This window comes from Equus asinus, chromosome 26 (assembly GCF_041296235.1).
Source record: "Equus asinus isolate D_3611 breed Donkey chromosome 26, EquAss-T2T_v2, whole genome shotgun sequence".
Lineage (NCBI taxonomy): Eukaryota > Metazoa > Chordata > Mammalia > Perissodactyla > Equidae > Equus > Equus asinus.
In genome coordinates this window covers 29,800,120-29,821,839 of record NC_091815.1, presented here as the reverse complement: position 1 = coordinate 29,821,839, position 21,720 = coordinate 29,800,120, and the positions used below count along the sequence as shown (strand labels likewise).

The following is a 21,720-nucleotide window of genomic DNA, read 5'->3' as shown; positions in this document are numbered from 1 at the left end:
TTCCCTTCGCACCCCCTCCCCTCCTCAGCCCTCAACACCCATCGCTCAGAACTCAGAATCCTTAACTTACGGAATCTTGCATGTTGCAACTCAGACTAAGGGGAGAGCAGGTCTGTGCAGTCTGGATGGCGGGCTCTGCCTCCCAGCTTCTTGCAGTTCCTGCCCTTTCTGAGCCTCAGTTTCCTCCACTGGAAAATCAGATGAAAAGCCATTGGCCTGGCAAAAATTCAAATTTTGGGGTACGCCAAGTGTTGACGAGGAGCTGATGGGAGCGTGAACGGACAAATGATGTTGGAGAGCAGTTTGACCGCATCCGTCGAATCTTCGACGGGGCAAGCCCATTGCCAGCTCCATCCTTCAGAGCCGTGGCCTGTAAACACTTCAGCTCGCATTGGAATTTCATGCACCCAGAACAAAGTTTCCCAGGGCAATCCTTACCCCGACTATACGCATGCGCTCTAATATCTCCTGTCTAATAGGGTTTCATTGAAGGGAAGAATATGCTTGCAACCTCGAAATTGATTTCACAACCCGCTAATGGACGTTCGGACAGTTTGAAGAATACTCCGGGACACGTTTAGGGATGTGAAGTGCAGCCTTGTCAGAAAGGGACAAACCTGGAAACAAGGTGAGCGTCCATTAGCAGGAAGAGGGATGAATAAATTGCGGTCTTCCCTCAGCAAGGACGCCCACGCAGCAGTTCAAATGAATGAACTGGAGGAACATACCAAGGGCGTGAATGGTGAAAACGTGATGATGAGTCTGCTGGGTTCAACAGTGCCTCCTTCCACCCCCCGCCCCATTCATGTGTGCTGCACCTGTGAATGCGGCCTTATTTAGAAATAGTTTCACAGGTGTGACCAAGTTAAGATGAGGTCATGCCGAAGGAGGGTGGGCCCTAAATTCAATAGGAATGGGAATTTGGACACAGATGCAGGAACGCCCACAGGGGAGAAAGCCATGTGATGACGGAGGCAGCGACGGGAGTGATGCCTCCGGAAGCTGAGGAGTGCCAAGGATTCCTGGCAAAGCCTGGAAGCTGGGAGAGGCGAGGAAGGATTCTCTCCCAGAGCCTTCCAGGAGAGCACAGCCCTGCCCACACTTTGTGGTTGGGCTCCTAGTCTCCAGGGTTGTGAGAAAGAATTTTCTTTGTTTTAAGCCACTCGGTTTGTGGTCCTTGGTTACATCAGCCACAAGAAACAAACACAATGAGCTCAAAAGGCAAGGACAGAAGGATTAGAACAGCACAAAGCCGTTTATACCAAGTTTGCAAACCTGCAGACCCAATGCTCTGTTATTTGGGGATGCATCTGCATAGGATAATAGGATAAACACACGGGTGGTCATGCTGAGGGTTAAATGCGGATGTGGAGGAGGAAAAGGACTCTGAAGAGGATACACTGGGACTTGAACAATGGCCTTAATGCTTTAATTTTAAAAATCTGGATCAAATACAGCAAAATGGTTAAAAGTTCCAATAGTTGCATACAAAAGAAGTGGATGAGGCCAGCCCTGGTGGCCTAGTGGTTAAGTTCAGTGTGCTCCACTCCCACAGCCTGGGTTCAGTTCCCGGGTGTGGACCTGCACCGCTCGTCTGTCAGGGGTCATGCTGCGGTGGTGGCTCACATACAAAAAGAGGAAGATTAGCAGCGGATGTTAGCTCAGGGCGAATCTTCCTCAGCAAAAAAAAAAAAAAAAAAAAAAAGTGGATAATCTGAAAAGATACTCAACATCATTATCAGATAGGGAAATGAAAATCAAAACCACAATAAGACCTTACTTCACACCCACTAGGATGGCTATAACCAAAAAGAGAGACAATAACAAGTGCTGGAGAGGCTGTGGAGAAATTGGAACCCTCATACGCTGCTGGTGGGAATGTGAAATGGTGCAGCTGCTTTGGAAAACAGTGTCCAGGTCCTCGAAATGTTAAACATAGAGTTGCCATATGACCCAGCAATTCCACTCCTATGAATGGATATCCCAGAGCATTGAAAACATATATCCATGCAAATAGTTGTGGAAAAAACCTAAATGTCCATCAATTGATGAATGGATAAATTCAATGCAGTATGCCCAGACAGTGGAATATTATTCAGCCACAAAAAGGAATGCAGTGCTAGGGCTGCCCCACAGCTGAGTGGGTTAAGTTTGCACTCTCCGCTTTGGTGGCCCAGGGGTTCACAGGTTCGGATCCTGGGTGCTGACCTAGCACTGCTCATCAGACCACGCTGAGGCAGCGTCCCACATGCCACAACTAGAAGGACCCACAATGAAGAATATACAACTATGTACCAGGGGGCTTTGGGGAGAAAAAGAAAAAAAATAAAATCTTTAAAAAAAAAGTCCAGAATAGGCAAATCTATAGAGATAGAAAGTATATTAGGGATTATCTAGGGTTGAAGGGAGCTGGAACAAAATAGGAGTGGCTGCTAATGGGTAGAGGGTTTCTTTTTGGGGTTAGGGAATTTTTTTAAGCTGTTTTGGTTTTATTGTCACTCAGGGTTTTTTGTTTTTGTTTTTAATTTTTTCCCGTCAAGGAAGATTCGCCCTGAGCTTACGTCCCTTGCGAATCCTCCTTTTTTTGCTGAGGAAGACTGGCCCTGAGCTAACACCCATGCCCATCTTCCTCTATTTTATATGTGGGACACCTACCACAGCCTGGCTTGATAAGCAGTGCATAGGTCCGTGCCCGGGATCCAAACTGCTGAAACCCTGGGCTGCGAAAGCAGAGCGTGCGAACTTAACCACTACGACACTGGGCCGGCCCCGTGAAGAAATGTTTTAAAATTGACTATAGTGATGATTGCACTTTGAATTTAATAAAACCATTGAATGACACACTAAATAGTTGAATTGTAGGATATATGCATTATAACTCAATAGAGCTATTTTTTTAAAAAGAAAGTGGACGCCAGGCCCCAGGGTGACCACGAGAGGGCGCTCTAAGCACAGACTTACCTCCTCCCGTGGGAACAGAATTTCTCAGGCCCCGTCCCAGACCCTGGCCACGCCCCCACACCCTGGCCACGCCCAGGCTCTGACCACGCCCCCAGAACCTGGCCACGCCCCCGGCTCTGGCTACGCCCCCAGAACCTGGCCACGCCCAGGACATGGCCTGCCCCTCATCCCAGCCACGCCTCTAAGACTCCGGCCACACCCCCAAGGCCCCTGGCCTCGCTCCTGGGCCTTTACGACACCCTAGGGCCCTGGTCACACCCTGAGGCAGCGTCCTCAGCCGCTTCCCAACTTCCCAAACTCTGACCTCAGCGTCATGCACAGACTGACACCCTTACAGACACAGGGCCTCAAACTCATAGACTTTGAAACCACGCTTTTCGTTTGCAATCGTTTTTTTTCTTTTTTGAAATCCTTTTAAACTTACAGAAAAGGTGCAAGAATAGGACACAGACTTCTTGGATACCCTTCATGCGGGTTCCCCAACTGTGAAGCAAATCTCCCAATTGGCTTTATTGGGGGCTCTCTCTGGCTTCCACTCTCCCCCAACCCTCTGACAGTAGGTTCCAGACATTATGCTCCTGTGCCCCCGAACGTTTTGGTGTGTATCTCCACATAGAAGGACAGTCTCTTACTCGGTCACAGGACAGGCATCAAAATCAGGACATTTAGCAGTGACACAAAACTAGTATCCAACAGTGCAGTCTATAGTCAAATCACACACTGTCTCCAAACTACTTTTAAAAAATTTTTTGGTGAGGAAGATTGGCTGTGAGCTGTCATCTGTTGCCAATCCTCCTCTTTTTGCTTGAGGAAAATTGGCCCTGAGCTAACCTCTGTGCCAGTCTTCCTCTGATTTGTATGTGGGACGCGTCCACAGCGTGGCATTCTGAGCCGTGTGAAGGTCTGCACCTGGGATGGGAACCAGCAAACCCCGGTATTCTTGCTCAGTCAGTCTTTGTGTCTCATGTAGTTGACATATTTGAACCTCACAGGCCAGTTCCTTTGTAAGACGTCCCCCTAGATTTGGGTTTGTCTGAGATTTCCTTGAGATTGGATCCCGGTGGCAGGAATATCACAGAAGTGATGTCTTGTCCTTCTTGGTGCATCGGATCAGAAGTCACACGATGGTGGTCGTCCCGTCGTTGCTGAATTCCATCCTTGGGTTCAGGTCCGTCATGGAATCCCGGACTCAGAGACTCACCAGGTGAGTTTCTTCCCTTTCTGGGTCTCAGTCTCCCTGTCTGTAAAATGGGGGCGTGGCTCTCATGAGGGTGCGCAAACACACTTAACGGGGGGTGTGTCCTGTTTGGGACTCATACTTTTAAAACCATTTTTTTGGGGGGGGAGGAAGGGCACCCATGGTTACGACTGGGCGGGTTCTGTGCGTGCACCTGGGAGAGAGGTTCTCTGACTGGGTGTCTGGTTCACCCAGGGCGGTGAGGACTAGGGAAACTTTGCAACGGGGGCGGGGGCCCCGAGAAATGCAATGGGAGGGTGACTTCTGGCTTCAGAGCACCAGGACTGTTGCAGACGAGGCAGTGGGGAAGAGATGCGTGTTGAATCTGCAAGGCCTTGTTGGGCGGGGGGGGGGGGGGGGGGGAGGCTGGAGACCCTGTGGCTGGGCCTCCTCCCCCTCCTCGGAGTCTGTCTCTCCGGGGGCAGGGGTGCGTGTGGAGGCACACGCGCCCAGTCCCAAGGTCAGGAGGCTGAGAGGGGATTTCCATGTGTGGAGAAGCCAGATCCTTTGTTTTAGAGAAGTGACTTACCAGGGTCAGGGCCACGTTCAGCTCTCGAACTCGGCGGTAGTTTCTCACACACAGAGAGGGACATCACCCCCGGCCTGGACCCACACGTCTGAGAAGACCCCCAGCACACACTCCAGCCTGCTAATGGGCCAGGCCCTGTGCTCAGCGCCCGACACTGACACTCTCATTAAACCCTCATCAACCCCAAGAGGTGGGTATTATTCCCATTATACAGATGGGGAAACTGAGGCTCAGGGTGGCAACATCACTTTGCACAAGGATCACCTAGCCATTTGGCAACAGAGCCCAGGTGTGACAGATATACTCATTGCCCCACAATAACCTTTCCCACCTCCTACTTTTGTAGTGGAACCTTAGAGTTTTAGCTGGGTACGTGCTGCCCAGATCAAACTACATTTTCCAGGCTCCCTCATGGCAGGTGTGGCCACGTGACTAAATTCCAACCAATAGAATGTGATGATAGGACTTCTGAGTTGTAGCCTTAAAGGGCAGAGGCACACATTTGACTCTTACATTTTGTCTTCTTCCCAGTGGTTGCAAGGTGGATGTGATGGTGGGAGCTGGAGCAGCCATTTTGGACCATGTGGCAAGAGCAAAAGGCAACAGAGCAACAAGGTAGAAGGAACCTGGGTCTCTGACATTTTCAAGCTATTGTTCTAGTCCTGGGTGTTAACTGGACCATTTTTACCGATGAAAAAACTGAGGCTCAGGGCCATGAAGTTCACTGGATCAAAGTCACACAGCTAGGAAGCGGAAGGGCAGGACTCGAACTCAGTTCTGATGCCAGGGCCGTGCTCTTAATGACACACCCGTTGTCTTACACCCTCTCCAGAAGCACACATGTGTGCACACGCACACACTCAAAATAACAGACACAACCACACACGACTTTCCTGCGAGGTAAGAGGGGGCCCTGCAATTATGAGCATGGGCTTTGGGAACAGCAGACCTGGGCTAGGACAGGAGACCCGCTCCCTCTGAAGCTCAGTTTTCTCGTCTGGAATATGGGCGCCGTCATGTCGATAAATGACTGCTAAAATTTGCATCTCTCTTCACACCTTCCAGTCGCTCAGGCAGTGTAACACGAGACCAGACCGCAGCCACAACGAATCGCAGACACCCTAACACAAGGGGGAGTAGTGAGGCTCCCTCACTCCCCCATCACTTCTCGGGGGTCTGCTCCGTGCCAGGCGGCGCGCTGGCTGCTGTGGGAAGGGTGGTGAGGGGGCCTGGCCGTCCCCGAGCTCTCAGTCCACTGGGGAGACAGTCATCGTACACGACCTCACACGTGTGGCAGGATTCTCACATGGGAGGTTAGTACACACGGCCACTTGCAGTGCCCAATGGTCACCCTCTGTAGAGGGTTGAACGGTGGCCCCCCAATGAAGACACATCCCCATCTGAACCCCCAGAACCAGTGAATGTGGCCTTATTTGGAAAAAGGGTCTTTGCACGTGTGATTAAGTTAAGGATCTTGAGATGAGGTCATCCTGGTCTATTTGGAGGGCCCTAAACCCGACGACTATTGTCCTTATAAGAGACAGAAGAGAAGAAATGGACACACAGAAGAGAAGGTGAAGACAGGCAGAGATCGGAGCGAGGCAGCCGGGGCCAAGTGCCACCAGAAGGTGGGAGAGGAAGGGAAGAGTTGTCCCTTAGAGGCTTCAGAGCGAGTGTGGCCCTGTCGACACCTTGATGTGGATTTCCAGCCTCCAGAACTGGAGAGTACACATTTCTGCCTTAAGCCACCTCATTTGTGGCTGTCGATGATGGCAGCTTTCGGAAACCAACGTCCTCTCCATGTCAGGCAGCTACAGGGACTCCGTAGCCCAGAGGCAGGTCAGAAACACTGGCACACGGTCACAGACACGCACAAAGACACATGGCCGCCTTGGAGGATGGCCAGGCGAAGACGGGTCACCCAGTCCGAGGTCGCAGGAAGAGCGTGTGCATGGATGTGTGCACATGCAGACACACGCCTAGACCCCCAGCCATTCACGGAACCAACAGTGCCCCCCAGGAAGACATTAAGGCAGTGGCCCCACAGGCACAACATGTCACGGAGTGGTGGCAGCAGAAACGACCCCAATTGCCAAGACATTCGAAGACCCAGAGGCCGAGGGAGGCGCCCACAGATTCAGAAGCCAGCCCTTACTTACCGTCCCTCAGAAACACAGGAACACGTGGCCCCTCACGAGGACCTGTGGTGTGGAACCAAGGTCGCCAGCTGCTCCCGCAGGACGCCCTTCCGTCACGGCTGCAGGCGATGGGCACCGACGTGGGTCCCAGTCCTTCCTCGGGGGTTCCAGCTTGTCCTTGCTCTCCTGCACTCCGCCCATCGTCCCTTCCTGAGACTCAAGTCCCTGTGACATCTCTCTTCTCCATGCGCCTCCTCCTAGTGCTGTTGCTTCTTGGATGGAAGCCTGGGGTGGGCTGAACAGAGGCTCCCACGGGTACCCGCATCCTCGTCTCCAGAACCCGAGAATGTTACTTTGTATGGCAAAGGGGACTTTGCAGCTGTGATGAAGGCAAGCATCTTGAGATGGACAGATGGTGCTGGATTATCCAGGTGGGCCCTGTGTGACCTCAGGGTCCTTCCAGGAGGGAGGCGAGAGATGAGAAGAGGAGATGAGCAGATGGAAGAGGTTGGAGAGATGATACAGGGGCCACGAGCCAAGGGATGCAGGCGGCCTCTAGAAGCTGGAAAGTCCAAGGCAACAGATGCTCCACCAGAGCTTCCAGAAGGAACCAGCCCTGCTGACGCCTTGACTTTGGCCCCAGGGAAACTGATTTCAGACTTCTGACCTCCAGAACTGTAACAGGATAAAACGGGTCGCTTTAAGCCATTGACTTTCTAGAGCTTTGTTACAGTGGCAATAGGAAGGGAATGCAAACCCTGATCCATACATAAGAGTCAAAACACAGACATTGTTTGTCAGGGGAACCTGGAGGCACTGAGTAAAATGTGACACCCTGGGGCCGGCCCGGTGGTGTAGTGGTTAAGTTTGGGCACGCTGCTTCAGTGGCCAGGGTTCATGGGTTTGCATCCTGGTTGTGAACCTACACACTGCTCATCAAACTATGCTGTGTCGGCCTCCCATATATGAAATAGAGGAAGATTGGCACACATGTTAGCTCAGGGCCAATCTTCCTCACCAAAAAAAAAAAAGGGGGGGACATGCCAAGTGAGACAGTCACAAAGAAACAATCACAATGACTGTGGGTCTCCATATTAGGAACACTCACAAGTGTTATCCACACATTGACCCAGAGACAATCGCAGCCACACATCGGTCAGCCATGGTACCACAGGGACCCAAACACCACAGAACCCCCCAGAAACACACACACAGGTGCACACACTCAGGGTCACTAGGGAATCCCACAGGGCCCCCTGGAAAGATGTCATACACCACGTCATCCCTGGGAACAACGGCACGGTGACACAGCGACAGAACATTTATCACCAAACACAGTGGAAGTCCCAGGGTCACCCACACGTCCTTGTCAGTGTGAGACCCTCAGGCCACTCATGGAGTCAGCTGGATACAGCGTACAGGTGTGCACACACACACACGAACACGCTCCCTCCAGGACTCACGAAAGAGATGCAGCCAAGCCAGGAATATGGTACAAAAATAGTTTATTACAAAAGAAATCCAACCAAAATGCCAATAATTTACATTGTTTTCAGTGTCCGGCTACAGCCGTCTCTCCCCACTCGGCGATGGGGCAGAGGGAATGGCTATTCCCTGGTTCCACCTGCTCCGGTAGAGGAGAAGGAAAGAGACAGTGGGGGACAATTCCAGACAGGGACCGGGGCCTGAGGGTAATGAGAGGAAGAGCCCTGCGTGGGGCTGAGAGGGGGGGGCCTATCTGTTCCGAAGAGGGGACTTCTTGGGGGACTTGTGCGCGGCTGTGCAAATCCTGGTCCCAAAGATTTGGGGGGGGGGCAGAGTGAGGTCTTCACAGTTTCCAGGAGGGCTGACCCCACAGGGCAGGGAGGTCCCTCCTCATGAGTCCAAGATCTGCCCCCCCCATCCCTCTCAGCTGCCTCCTGGAGCTGGGGAGGGGGGCACGGGCCGGCCAGGGGCTCGGAGGACCCCCGCAAAGGGCAGGAAGGCAGGTGGAGAGGAGGGAGGAAGGAAGAAACTGGGGGGAGCCATGGGGAATCCTGGGGGGTCCTTGGGGGGAGATTGGGAGGGTGAGGAGGATGGCGATGCAGAAAGAAGACCTGTGGAAAAAGAGGGAGGAGGGCGGAGAAGTGAGGGGCCAGATCTCGAGATGGGAGGTGGGGGGGGCTGGGGGCTCCCCTTGGCCCCGCCCCTTGGCCCCGAGGGGATCTGACGGAGGAGGGGGCTGGGAGCCAGCTTCTCACCATTGGAGCTGAGGCGGCTGCTGCTTTCGGGGGACGTGGTGGCACTCCGGTCCGGGGAGGGCTCTGGCTGGGACGCAGGAGCAGGCCGCGTGGCCTTGCCCCTCAGGATGTCGATGACCTGGAGGAAGATTGCGGGGGGGGGGGGGGTCACCAGAGGCCACTGGGGCCCACACCGACCTCCCTCTCTCCATCTCTCCTTGCTCATGGGGTCTGTCTCAGTGTGTGAAGGTGGGCGAGTCACTTCCTTTCTCTGTGCCTCAGTTTCTCCTCCTGTCTAGAATCCACGCACCCGGAGGCTCACCCGCTCCCCTCCCCGCCCTGGCACAGACACGCACGCCCTCACCTGTCACACCCCCGCTCGCCGGCGGTCCAGGACCCCCCCCCCATCCCCACCGCCCGCGCGCGCACACACTCACCCGGCGGCTGCGCGCCACCATGAGCGGCGTGTCGTTGTGACAGTTCTTGAGGCCGCTGTCGGCGCCGCTGCGGACCAGCGTGCGCACGAGCGGGAGGAGCCCGCGGCCCGACGCCGAGTGCAGCGCCGAGCTGCCTGAGTACATCTGGGCGTTCACGTTGGCGCCGTGCTGCGGGGCGGGAGGGCGGGTCAGGGCCGGACCGGGGCAAGGTCCGGGGGATGGGGGGGGGCCCGCGGGACAGAGGCCAGAAGCTGGGATGGGACCAGATCCCGCCTCTGGGGTGGGGTGATCGAAGGGTGGGAGCTAGAACCAAGGGCGGGCGGCGTAGAAGCCACGGGACCTGGACTCCACGGCCCTGGCTGGAGCAGGGGCAGAGCCAGACAAGGGGAGGGTCCGGGGTCGCGTGGGGCGGAAGGCCAGCGCCGGGACAGGGCCAAAGCCGGAAGGCAGAGTCAGCCAGGCTATCTTGGGGCGGGAAAGGAATGGGAGAGGGCCCTGGATGAGTTCGAAGCCTGGAGGGTGAAGTCACAAAAGGGGTCAGAGCTGGAAGAGGGGCGAGAGCTGGAAGGCAGCGTCCGAGCCGGGGCCGGCGGGGGGTAGCTGGTTGGTGCCAGGGGCCAGGGTGGGCGAGAGGCGGGGGGCAGGGGCCAGACCCACCTGCAGCAGCAGCTGCACCATGCTGAGACTGTTGCTTTCCACGGCGTGGATGAGCGGGGAGCGGCCACTCTTGATGTCCTGCGGCAGCGAGGCAAGGGCTTGGGTCTCCCCGCTGGGCCCAAACAGCCGGCGCCCGAATCGCATCCCGCGGGATACCTCAAGCCCCACCCACTTGCCCATCCCGCAGGGCCCGCCCTCTTTGGCCCCCAGCCGCTCACCACCGCGTCGATGTCGGCACCGCGCTCCAGCAGGAGCAGCACGGCCTCGTGGCACTCGGTGTTCACGGCCACGTGGAGGGCAGTGAGCCCTGGAGGGAGAGAGCTCAGTTAGACCCGGGCCCGGGGCGCTGCAGCCCCAGAAGGATCCAGGTCCCGCCAAACAACCCCGCCCTGGGCCCGGGCAGGTGCTCACCGTCGTAATTGCGGGCCTCCAGGTCCACCGTGCCAGGGGCCGCGCTGTCCAGCAGGGCCCGCAGGCAGGTGGGGCTGCGGTGCTCGCACGCCAGGTGGGCTGCCGTCTGGCCATGGCGGTCCAGGGCCATGGGGCTGGCACCAGCCATCACCAGGAGACGGACCACAGAAGGCAACGTGGTGATCACGGCCAGGTGGAGCGGGGTCTGGGGAACAGAGACCTTGAGGGACCCTGCTCTGTGTCCCAGTCCTGCCTCCCTCGGAGATTCCCACTCCTGACCCCCGCTGCAGTCCAACTCAAGAACCGGAAATCTGGGTCACCTCCTCCCTCAGATTCAGGAGTCCAAGCCCCCAGCCCCTCCTCCCTCAGACCCAGGGGTCCAGGCCCAGCCCCTCCTCCCTCAGACTCAGGAGTCCAGGCTCCCAGCCCCTCCTCCCTCAGACCAGGGGTCCAGGCTCCCAGCCCCTCCTCCCTCAGACCCAGGGGTCCAGGCCCAGCCCCTCCTCCCTCAGACTCAGGGGTCCAGGCTCCCAGCCCCTCCTCCCTCAGATCCAGGGATCCAGGCTCCCAGCTCCTCCTCCCTCAGACCAGGAGTCCAGGCCCCCAGCCCCTCCTCCCTCAGACCCAGGACCCCAGCCCCTCCTCCCTCAGACCCAGGGGTCCAGGCCCCCAGCCCCTCCTCCCTCAGACCAGGAGTCCAGGCCCCCGGCCCCTCCTCCCTCAGACCCAGGGGTCCAGGCCCCCAGCCCCTCCTCCCTCAGACCAGGGGTCCAGGCTCCCAGCCCCTCCTCCCTCAGACCCAGGGATCCAGGCTCCCAGCTCCTCCTCCCTCAGACCCAGGGGTCCAGGCCCCCAGCCCCTCCTCCCTCAGACCCAGGGGTCCAGGCCCCCAGCCCCTCCTCCCTCAGACCCAGGGGTCCAGGCCCCCAGCCCCTCCTCCCTCAGACCAGGGGTCCAGGCCCCCAGCCCCTCCTCCCTCAGACCCAGGGGTCCAGGCTCCCAGCCCCTCCTCCCTCAGATCCAGGGATCCAGGCTCCCAGCTCCTCCTCCCTCAGACCCAGGGGTGCAGGACCCCAGCCCCTCCTCCCTCAGTCCCAGGGCTCCTGGCGCCCAGGCCCAGCCTCACCTGCCGGAGGTTGTTGTAGATGTCCAGCTCCCGGCCCCCATGCTGGAAGAGGTTGACTAGCCGATGCACAGCGGGCAGGTTGGCCTGCACCACGGCGATGTGGAGTGGCCTGGGGATGGGGGTCAGAGGCATTAGGGGCTGGTCACCTCTCACGCACTCTCTTAGCATCCCTAACTCCAATATGTGCTGGATACTCTGGAAGGATCTCCAGGATCCAGCCACTTCTCCCCACCCCCACTCCTTCCCTCCTGGTTCGGCCACCATCACCTCCCTCCTGGACTGTGTCCTCTCCGCTGGCCTGCTTGCTCCCACCCCCACCCCACTCTCTCCCCGCCCCACAGCAGCCTGAAGGACTCCTCAGGGCCAAAGTCCTCACCACAGCTCACGGGCCCTAGGGGACCTTGTCTCCCCCTCTTCCACCCCTTTTGACCTCATCCCCGCCTACTCTCCTCACTCCGCTCTGGCCACTGGCCTCCTTGCTGTTCCTCGCACATACAGAGCCTGCTTGCCGCCTGTGCATGGGCTGTTCCCTGGGCCTGGAACAGCCTCCCGCCAGATGGCTGTGGGGCTCGCTCCCCTCACCCAGGCTCTGCGAAAGTGGCACTGCCTCCCCTGCCCCTCCCCCTGCTTTCTTTCCCTCCACATCATCCCTGATGTCATGCAGTTACTTGTTTCCTGTCTGAATCTCCCTTCTAGCACATAGTCTCCACCAGGGCAGGGCATTTGTCTGCCTGACCACTGCCCCGTGTGTGGACAGGGCTGGCGCTGGGCAAGCACTCCCCAAATATACACCGAATAAATGACGCCATCTCTATGATCCCTGGCCATCCTTGAAGCTGGTGACCATGTCACCCCCCCCCCCCCGCCCGGCCCCGCCACGGGCCAGTTTCTTATCTGTGGCATGAGGGGGCATGAACTAGATGCCCTTAGGCTCTCCATCCATTATGACTGTACGTCACGTTCAGCCTCTAACCCCAGAGAGCCACGGGTGGGGTACCTACGTGGAGAGAGTTTTGCCTGAAGGCAGGCGGGATAACCTGGAATGGGGGTCATTGTTCTGGACAACACAGATCCCCCTGCTCCCAGACTGGAGGATGCATTCCCCCAGCTTCTGGGGAGGTTGCCAGCCCTCAGCTCTCTCTGGGGATCACCCTCCGCTGAAAAGAGCAGCTGGTCCAGGTCATGAGCAGGGCAGTTGCCAACCAACCAACGGCAGCCAGTGACTGGTCAGGATGGGCATCGAAGGCCCAGCCTTCTGGCCCCAACTCTGAAGGCTACTGCAGCTTCCAAGGTTCCCCGTGGGACAGCTGAGGCCCTGCGGAGACCACCCAGCAGCCCAGCTTCTCCCTCTGCCTGGTCCTGCTTCCTCCGTCCCCACAGGCCTTGATCCCAGAGCACACTGCAATAAACTTCCTGCCTGCTTCCCAGGGCCCCTAACCTGGAGGAGCCACTTAGAGCTGAGGGCCACGTGGGATGACTGTCCGGGGTCAGGGGACTTTAGCACTGAGCACAAAGTTGACTGCATGGACCCAGGCGGCACAAGCTTTCCTTCAATCCATTTATTTGCAAGGGCAACCAGGTTCCCACCCACGCCCGTCTGCTCGAAAACTGGGCCTTGCTAAGGCAGGCGAACAGCAGGTCTCCCAATCCTGGAATGTGCATCAGAATCCACATTTTAAACCAGCTCCCTAAGTGCTGCGGACGGAGGCAGAGAAATCCTGCAGCCCACGAGGCTTTGGGGGCGCTGAGCAGGCCAGGGTTGCAAATTGGGGGGCAATCCCGCTAGCGGTGCGCGCCAGGGCAAAGTCATGTGGCCCCCTCGGGGCCTCGGTTTTTTCCTTTATAGCGCCCCCAATAACGCCCACCTCCCAGGAGGAGACTATGCAGGCGAAACCCGGCTCCTGAGCCGCGAAAGCCCAACTTAAAAAGCCAGTGTTGGGGGAGGGGAGGGACCTGGGCAGGAGGCCCCTGAGACGGGCTCCCCTCTCGCCCCGCGCCTCTCTGGACGCCCGGCCTAGGTCCCTCTCTCAGGCCGAGCGGGGTTAAGTGAGGGCAGAGGGAGCGATGATTTCAGAGAAACCGTCCAGGCCTGAGTTCCCATAAACGCGCGGGCCGCAGGGGGTGGGGCGGGGCTGGAGGAAGTGGGGACGGGAGGGGCGGCCCAGCCCTCGGACTTCCAGTAACAGGTCTGCGGGGCGGGGCTCCGCTTCCTGCTCCCGGGGGAGGGAAGCCGGTCCCGCCGGGGATCTACCCCGGCCACCCCCGGCACCCCAACTTCCATCCTCGAATGGGGCGGGGGAGGAGGGAGCCTAGCGCCAGAAGACCTAGCTTTCCTGGGGGGAGGGGTGGGGGCGGGAAGGACCCCAAGTCCTCCAGCCCGGGGCCCCTCTGGAACTCCAGGGCGCAGACTCCAGCTGGCTCCCTATCCACCCCCCATATCCCGGCATCCACTCCCAGGATCTCTTGGGACCCACGAATACGGTGCCCTAACTCTGCACAGAGCGACCTCTCCGGTCCCTCTAAGTTCTAGATCCCTAAACGGCCCTGCGCCCTGTTCCTTACCCCCTCGTGGGTCAAGGAATGCAGGACCCCAACGTCTGCTCTCTGGGAGCCAGAATACGTTCCCCCCTCTCTTAGAGACCCAGATTCCAGCTCCCCAGTGCCCGAACTCTTGGGGGAGAGGGGGTCCAGGTGCCCTGGGGTTCTTGCTCCCCTGGGACCCTAGAAGTGCAGCCTCCCCACCCAGCTTTGCTGCTCTGGGGACTTGGCGTGTCCCCCTCCCCCGCCCCCAGGCTGCGCCGCTGCCCCATTCCGGTAAAGTCGGCCCCCAGCGGAAGGGGTTAAGGTTGGAGGGAGCGCCAGGAGGGGGAGGCTGCGAGTGAGTGACGGCTGCTGACGTGGGGGAGGCAGAGCAGCTGGGCTGCGGTCAAGTTTTGCGGGAAGGGATTTCCCCCACAGGCAGCTGAGGCAGAAGTGTTTGCTTTGGGGGAGAGGGGGGCGGCGCGGGGGAGGGCGGGTGGGGCGCGGGGCTGGAGGCCGGGGTGCCGCGTCGCCTTCTGCACCCTGCTCGCACAGGCTGCAAACAGCTCACCCCTGGGGACAGACACAAATGAAATCGATTTCACAGATGACCCCGGAGCTACCCAGGGCGGGAGGGAACTAGCTCGATCGAGCCTTTTAGACGTCTCAGGCACTTTCTCCTGTTTGGGCTCACACCCGTGGCCCATAACCACTCGGGAGGCAAGCTCTGTTCCAACACCGCCCCCCCCCCATTCCTGTGTATTGAGCACCGACTATATGCCCAGCCCTGTTCTAGGCACCATATGTGTGCAGATCATTGCACTGAATCCTCATTGTGATAGGTGCTATTCCAAGCCTCGATTTCCATATAGGGAAACTGAGGCTCGGGGATGTGCAGTCATCCAGCTGGTGGTCAGGCCTGTTTATCCCACCCCTCCCTGTGCTTTCCAGTCCCCAGTCCCGCAGATAAGCGCTTTACGGAAATCATCTCATTTCTGCCTCAGAGACCCTGGCAAACTGTGTGGTTCCTGTTTTTACAGGGGAAACTGAGGCAGAGAGGGGTGAGAAGCTGGCCAGCTGAGATTCAGACCGAGGTGGACAGAATCATCGTAATCGTGATGGTCCAGCGTGTTGAGCTCTTCCCCACGTCCTGGACACGGGGCTAGACCCCTGGGGCAGGATTTCTCAGCAGCTTCAAGAGAATTTTCTTCAAACTGCAGATCAACCGTCGGATTTGCGAAATCAATTTACGGGATCCTGAAATTAACTGAGTGTGCTATGATCATGGAACAAGGAAATGGGCTCGAAAACACCAAAGTGGACCCCAGGTAGTAAGGGTATTGTTTTGTTATGTGCAATTTTTATTTAAAGTTTCTAACTCTGTCTATGTGCTGGGCTTAATATAAAGTAGTAATGATAATAGTTAATCCTTATTGAGCACTTATAATCTGCCAGGCTCAGGGTTAGGAGCTTAGTGTGTATCATTCATATAATCAACCAATCAATGAAATTGGTTGCTCATTTTGGGATTGTGAGAAAAAACTTGAAGCCCCCAAAACAGTCCTAGGAGGTAGGTTCTCTCAGGGTGCCCATTTTTCAGAAGAGGAAACTGAGGCTCAGAGAGGGAAAGGACCTTGCTGAAAGTCACACAGCTGGCGGTGGAGACAGGATTCTAACTGGGGTGGATGGAACTCGAAAGCCCAAGCTGAGTGCCCCTGTGTGGTGGTGGGCGAGGTGGGGGGAGGGCTGACTTCCCCACCCCCCATCAGTGGGGGCCTGTTACTCACGTGTCTCCGTCCTCATCTGCACGGGTTGCCATGGCGATGTCAGCCGACAGGGGATGTTCCATGGGGCACACCATGGGGTACAGGGGTGTAGGCAGGTTCAGCAGAGGAAAGGGGGGGCCCATGGCTTGGGTGGGGTACAGAGGCAGTATAGGTCCTGGGCAGAGAAAGGACACGGGTGAGGCCAAGCCCACAGACCCTCAACCCGCCCACCCTGCCTCCAGGCCTTTGCTCCTGCCGTGTCACCTGCTCTTTTTCCACGTCCCTTTTGCATCTCATACTGGGTCCTCAAGGGCCAGGATAATCTCCCTTCCACATCTATCGTCTGGGCTCTAGCAGCTTCCCCCCCACCCCATCCCCTGCAGCCCTGGTCACTCTCACTGTCATTTAGCTCTTCTTGCATCCGACCTCATCTCCTACCAGGCCAAGAGACCCCCATTATCCCGCAGCAGGGGGCCCCAGGGCCTGTTTGCTGAGTGAATTTGTGGCTGAGCGAGGTAAGAATGGATGAAGCACTGGGTGTAGGGTGTGGGGTGCATGCATAGAGAGTCCAGGGCGAAGGGTGGGACAGAAGGTGAGCGGGGCTGGTGCCAGGAACCTGCTCAGATCAAACTGCTGGAGGAGACCCTGGCGGCCATCCCATTCGTATCCACCCATCACAGGGATGGGAAAACTGAGGCCAGGTTCTCACCCAGGGAACGGGAGCGGGAGGAGGCAGTGGCAGCCCCTGATGCACAGCTCAGGGGCTCTCCAGCTCTGCTCTGATGGGCTGGAAGGGGCAGAAACTGGGCAGGGGTCTGCAGGCCCTGGACATGGGCACTCTGCAGCTCTGGGGGTCACTCGGGGTTGGTGAGGTGGGCACAACTGTGGGATGGAATGCCCCCTCCTTGAGATCAGGGATGAAGATAGGATGGCAGGAGGTGTTTGGCCTTTGCTGTCATCTCCTGATCTTTGGGGGACCCCCTTCCTGAACCACCAAGTTGCCAGGTCCCTGGATGGGCCTTCTGTTTGGAGACCCCTGAATCCTTCATCCTGGCCCCAAATCCTTGAGTCCTAGAACCCCCTAGTCCTGGCCACCATCCCTTTAACCCTCAGTCCCCAAGCCCCCTAGGGCCACCCGAGTTTGTGACCTCAGATGAGACCCTGACCCCCTGGGGCCACACATAGCCAGCTCTGTCCCACTGGCTCCTCAGGACTCCCAGTACCTGGGTCTATTTCCTTGGATCCTGTGACCCTGGATATTGGGGTGCTCAGAACTCCAACTCTGTTCTCATTCCCACTGTTCCCCAATATCTTGGTTCCTGAGATCTTGACATCCTGAGGTCCCTATTATCTGTCTCCTTAGAACCCCGGTCTCTGTTCCCCTGACTCCTTGACCCCTCATATCTGGATGCCGAGAACCCCAGTTTCTTGGGCCCAAGTGCTAATTGCTCATAACCCTGGATATCTGGGTCCTTAGGAGCTTATAATTCTGGGTTCCTGGACTACGGCCTCTGCTCCCTTAACCCCATGAGACCCCATATCTATCCTGCTGGGCACTGACCCCTGGGTCCTCATATCTGTGGCATTCGGACCCTGGGCTCTGTCCCCACTGCCTCCTAATGCCCACTGCCTAGGACCCCCATCCCAAGACACCACTCCTCAATGCTCCCATATCTGGGCCCCTGGGACCTCAGCCTCTGCCCCTAGCTCCCCCGGAACCCCATATCTGTGTCCTTGGGACCTTGGATTCTGTCCCCGTGCCCCTCAGCTCCCTGTGACACCATATATTTGTGTCTGATCTTTGCCCCGGGCACTGGTAACCCTGTGCCCTGTCCGGCCCCCACCTGGCCCTGACCCGCAGGAGCCACTCACCCTGGTAGTAAAGCGCCTCTGGCCGGGCCAGGCCATGCGGGGGCGCGGGGACGGCCGGCGCGTCGGAGCCGCCGCGCAGGGGATCCGAGGGGTCGAGCGGGCCCGCGGCGCCGCGGGGGGCGGCGGGCTCCGGGGAGGGCGCGCGGAGCGGGCGCTTGCGGAGCGGCAGCGCGGCGCCCGGGGGTGCGGCGGCCTTGGGCCGGGTGCGCAGGTCCACGGGCCCCTCGTCCATGGCCCCCGCGGGGCATCGGGGCATGGGGCCGCCGGGGACGGCGGCCGAGCGGGCGGCCGGAGCGCGGCTCGGCTCGGCGCACGGGCGGGTGGTTGCGCAGGGCGCCGGGACTTCCCCTGCCGCCGGCTGAACTGAAGGGACTTTTGTCGGCCGGGGCGGTGCCGGCCGCCCGCCTCCCCGCCCCCGGCCCCCCCGGGGCCACCCGTCCGCCCCAGGGGTTTCCTGGACCCGCCGCCGCTGCCGCCGCCGTGCGCCCCGCCCGCCCCGCGCCCCGCGCGCCCCCTCCCGCTCCGCGCGCCCGGGCGCCTGGGCCTCTGCGGGGGGCGGGGGCGGGGTGGGAAGGAGGCGGGGTCGGGGAGGGGGTCCCACCCCTGCGGTGCGGCCTCTCTCGGTCGCTGTCTGTTTTTCTGGCTCTGTCTCTACCTCTGAGTTTCCAACTTTGTCTCTGAGCCTGCTGTCTGGATGGATGTCTCTCTGAACCTGTCTCTGTGTCTCTGTTCTCACGGTCTCTGAATTGTCTCTGTGTCTCTCTCCATGTCTCTGTCTCTCGAATGCTGTCTGCTTCTCAGCCTCTCCCCCAGGGAGGCACTTCCAGGAAGCCCTGGGGTCGCTGGGACGCGGGGTCGAGTCCCGACTCCCACTTCCTCGCCGGGTGACCTTGACCAGGCACTTCCCTTCTCGGAGCCGCTTCCTCCAGTGCGAGGGCAGGGACTGCCCTGGCAGGCGCCCTGGCACCGTCCCTCTGCCTGCCCTGCCCCCACCTCTGCCCCCTCCGTGTGCCTCCAGCGTGGCCCGAACTTCGCTGGGGTGGGGGGCGGTGGGGAGTGCGCGGAGGAGCCGAGCGTGTCTCCCCGCGCGGGGTCCCTGCGCCACCGGGTGGGTGCTCTGTGCATCTTGGATGCACCGAGAGAAAGAGACGTGGCGACACAGCCATGCAGATCGTGAGAGACCAAGGACAAGAGAGACGGAGAGATAGCAAGAGACGCAGAGACACAGATCAGAGCCGGGCGACAGGAGCCTGGGCCTGGGGGGGGTGCGCAGTGTGGCTCCCCCCGCTTCCCCCTCCCCTCCCGGGCGGGGTTGAGGGTGGGGAACAGGCCGGGCGGGTTAGGGGCATGACTCAGAGGCGGGCTGGAGCTGGAGGGGGGCGGCTGGAGGGGCAGAGGCGGGCCTCTCGCCGGCCCCTCCCCTCGCGCCCCTCTCCCCGCCCCGGGGAGGGGCGCCGGCGCGCGGGGCTTTCCCGGATTTCCCTGGAGGCGGGGCCGTAGCTGGGGTTGAGTCCCGGTCACCGAGTTACCGGAGGCGGAGGGGGAGGCTTTGGGGCCCTCAGGGATCGGGGGCTTGGGGGCTACACCCCGGGTCTGTCCAGGCGGCGCGCAGCGTCTCCCTGGTCCTCTTTCTGCGTCGCCCCGGCCTCTGTCCCTCCATCCCTGGCCTCCCTCTCGTCGTCTCCGGCCCCGCCCCCTTTCTCGTTGGTCTCCCGCTCTGTGTCTGTATGTCTGTCTCCCCGGCAGCGTCTCTCCGGGACCCTGAAAGTGGGTGTGGGACCCAGGTCCCCAGGAAGGGACTTTGCCCCGGGCTCGGGCCCCACCCCAGTGGATCGTTAACCCGGGATGTGGGCAGAAAGAGGCCTTACCCCTTCCCCCCCCAGCTCTCCTTTCTGCCTCTCCCCCACAGCCCCCTGGATGGGGAAGTCGCTGGGGGCAGACTTGGGTTCGAGTCCCGCATGCACCCCTTGCTCCCTGCAGGACCTCAGACAAGTCCTCTCTCTGGAGACTCAGTTTGTTCTTCTGGCCAGTGGGGCTGCTGTCCACCCGTGTCCCAGCGCCGTGAGGAAGACAAGCAGGAATCCGGGTGGGAAGTCTGGGTGCCTGGCCTCTGGGGACAGTGACCACAGGGGAGGGGAGGGGTGGGACGCCGAGCGCCCGCTGTACAGAGAAGGAAGCTGAGCCTCAGGGGCTTGTCCAGGCCGGGACCCTGGGAGGTAGCGTTGGGAGGACACCGAGGTCCTCCCTCTCCCCATCTCCTCGTGGCGGGTGGAGCAATGGCTGTGGGCCCGGGCAGCACCAGGGAGGGGGAGTCTGCGCTTGGCCCAGAGGGGACTTGGAAGGACTGAGGGAGAGGGCATGGTGGTTCCAAGTCCGAGCATGGAGGAGGGATGAAATTCTGAAGGAGGAGGATCTGAAAGAGGAAGACAGGTCTGAGAGGGAAGTAGACGGTCTGAGGGAGGAGGTGAAGGTCTGAGGGTGGAGCTAAGGGCCTGAGGGAGGAGGTGAGGGCCTGAGGGAGGAGGTGAGGGTCTGAGACAGAAGTAGATAGTCTGAGGGAAGGAAGAAGATCTGAGGGAGATGAACAGGTCTGAGGGAGGAGGTGAGGGCCTGAGGGAGGAGTTGAGGGCATGAGGGAGGAGGTGAGGGTCTGAGGGAGGAGAGAGGGTCTGAGGGAGGAGGAGAGGGTCTGAGGGAGGAGGTGAGGGCCTGAGGGAGGAGGTGAGGGTCTGAGGGAGGAGGAGAGGGTCTGAGGGAGGAGGTGAGGGTCTGAGGGAGGAGGTGAGGGTCTGAGGGTGGAGGTGAGGGTCTGAGGGTGGAGGTGAGGGCCTGAGGGAAGAGGTAAGGGTCTGAGGGAGGAGGTGAGGGCGGAGTTGAGCGTCTGAGGGTGGAGGTGAGAATCTGAGGGAGGAGGTGAGGGCCTGAGGGAGGATGTGAGGGCTTGAGGGAGGAGGTGAGCATCTGAGGGAGGGAGGAGAAAGTTGGGGGGAAAAGAAGGGCCTGAGGGAAGAGGAGTTTTGGAAAGGGTCTGAGAGTGGGGGTGAATTCTGAGGGGGGAGGAGACTTGAGGGAGAAGATCCGAGGGTCTGAGGGCGGAGGGCATGGTCTGAGGGAGGAGGAGCAGTGGGAGGAGGCTTCCTTGGGGTTGAGGGGAGAGAGGCTGCCAGGGAAGCAGCGCGGCCTGAGGGAGGGGAGAGAAGGGAGGCCTGAAGTCAGCCCCGCCCCACAGCTGCCTCTAATTTCCCAGAATCTCCTGCTGCCCAGGAAAGTCCCAGCTCCCACAGCCGCCTCCCTCGAGTGTCGGGAACGGAGGATGTGGAACCAGGATGGCTGCCCCCTCCCTCCCCCCGGCTCCCTGTGCCCCGGCCAGGAGCACCAGGGTCTCTCCTCTCTGGGCCCTGAGCTCTGGAGGCCCCTGCCGGCCGGGGCAGCCCCTGGATGAGTCCCAGAAACTTCCCAGAGAAGGCCCGGAAGGCCTCCCTGGTGTCTAGCCACTTTCCCTCTCGCAGGCCGCCCTTGGTACCTGCTCACGTCTTCTCCCTTCCACTGCTTCTCCCCCCCTCACCCCCAAACCCCCTGGGGAAGGAAGGGCCAAGATTGGACCCGTTCAAGGTCCTGAGAGGGAAATGGAGTCCTGGCTAGAAGGCTGTGGGCCTCGGGCAGCTTTCTGGCTTTGGGGGGCCTCAGTTTCCCCTTCTTAGAGATGATAGGGCTGGTCAGACCCTGAGTCCCCGTCGGCTTCACTCCTGGTTCCTCGTCCTGCTTTGCTTCCGGCTGAGGCCTCGGTGCCATCCTGTCTCCCGCTTTGTGACTTGCAGGCAGGTTTCTTAACTTCGTGGATCCCCAG

At 59.4% G+C, this 21,720-nt stretch overlaps 1 protein-coding gene across 1 annotated transcript; it reads right to left on the bottom strand.

Annotated features, from left to right (window-relative positions):
- Positions 1 to 8,353: 8,353 nt before the first annotated feature.
- Positions 8,354 to 18,424, bottom strand: BCL3 (BCL3 transcription coactivator). The gene is made up of 9 exons (XM_044759605.2): positions 17,874 to 18,424; positions 16,023 to 16,176; positions 11,716 to 11,824; positions 10,590 to 10,794; positions 10,397 to 10,485; positions 10,179 to 10,256; positions 9,522 to 9,689; positions 9,106 to 9,223; positions 8,354 to 8,961 (listed from the first exon to the last, which is right to left on the bottom strand). The coding sequence occupies exons 1-9, from the start codon at positions 18,127 to 18,129 to the stop codon at positions 8,774 to 8,776; spliced, it is 1,365 nt and encodes a 454-aa protein (XP_044615540.2). The 5' UTR covers positions 18,130 to 18,424; the 3' UTR covers positions 8,354 to 8,773.
- Between the last annotated feature and the right edge of the window lie 3,296 nt (positions 18,425 to 21,720).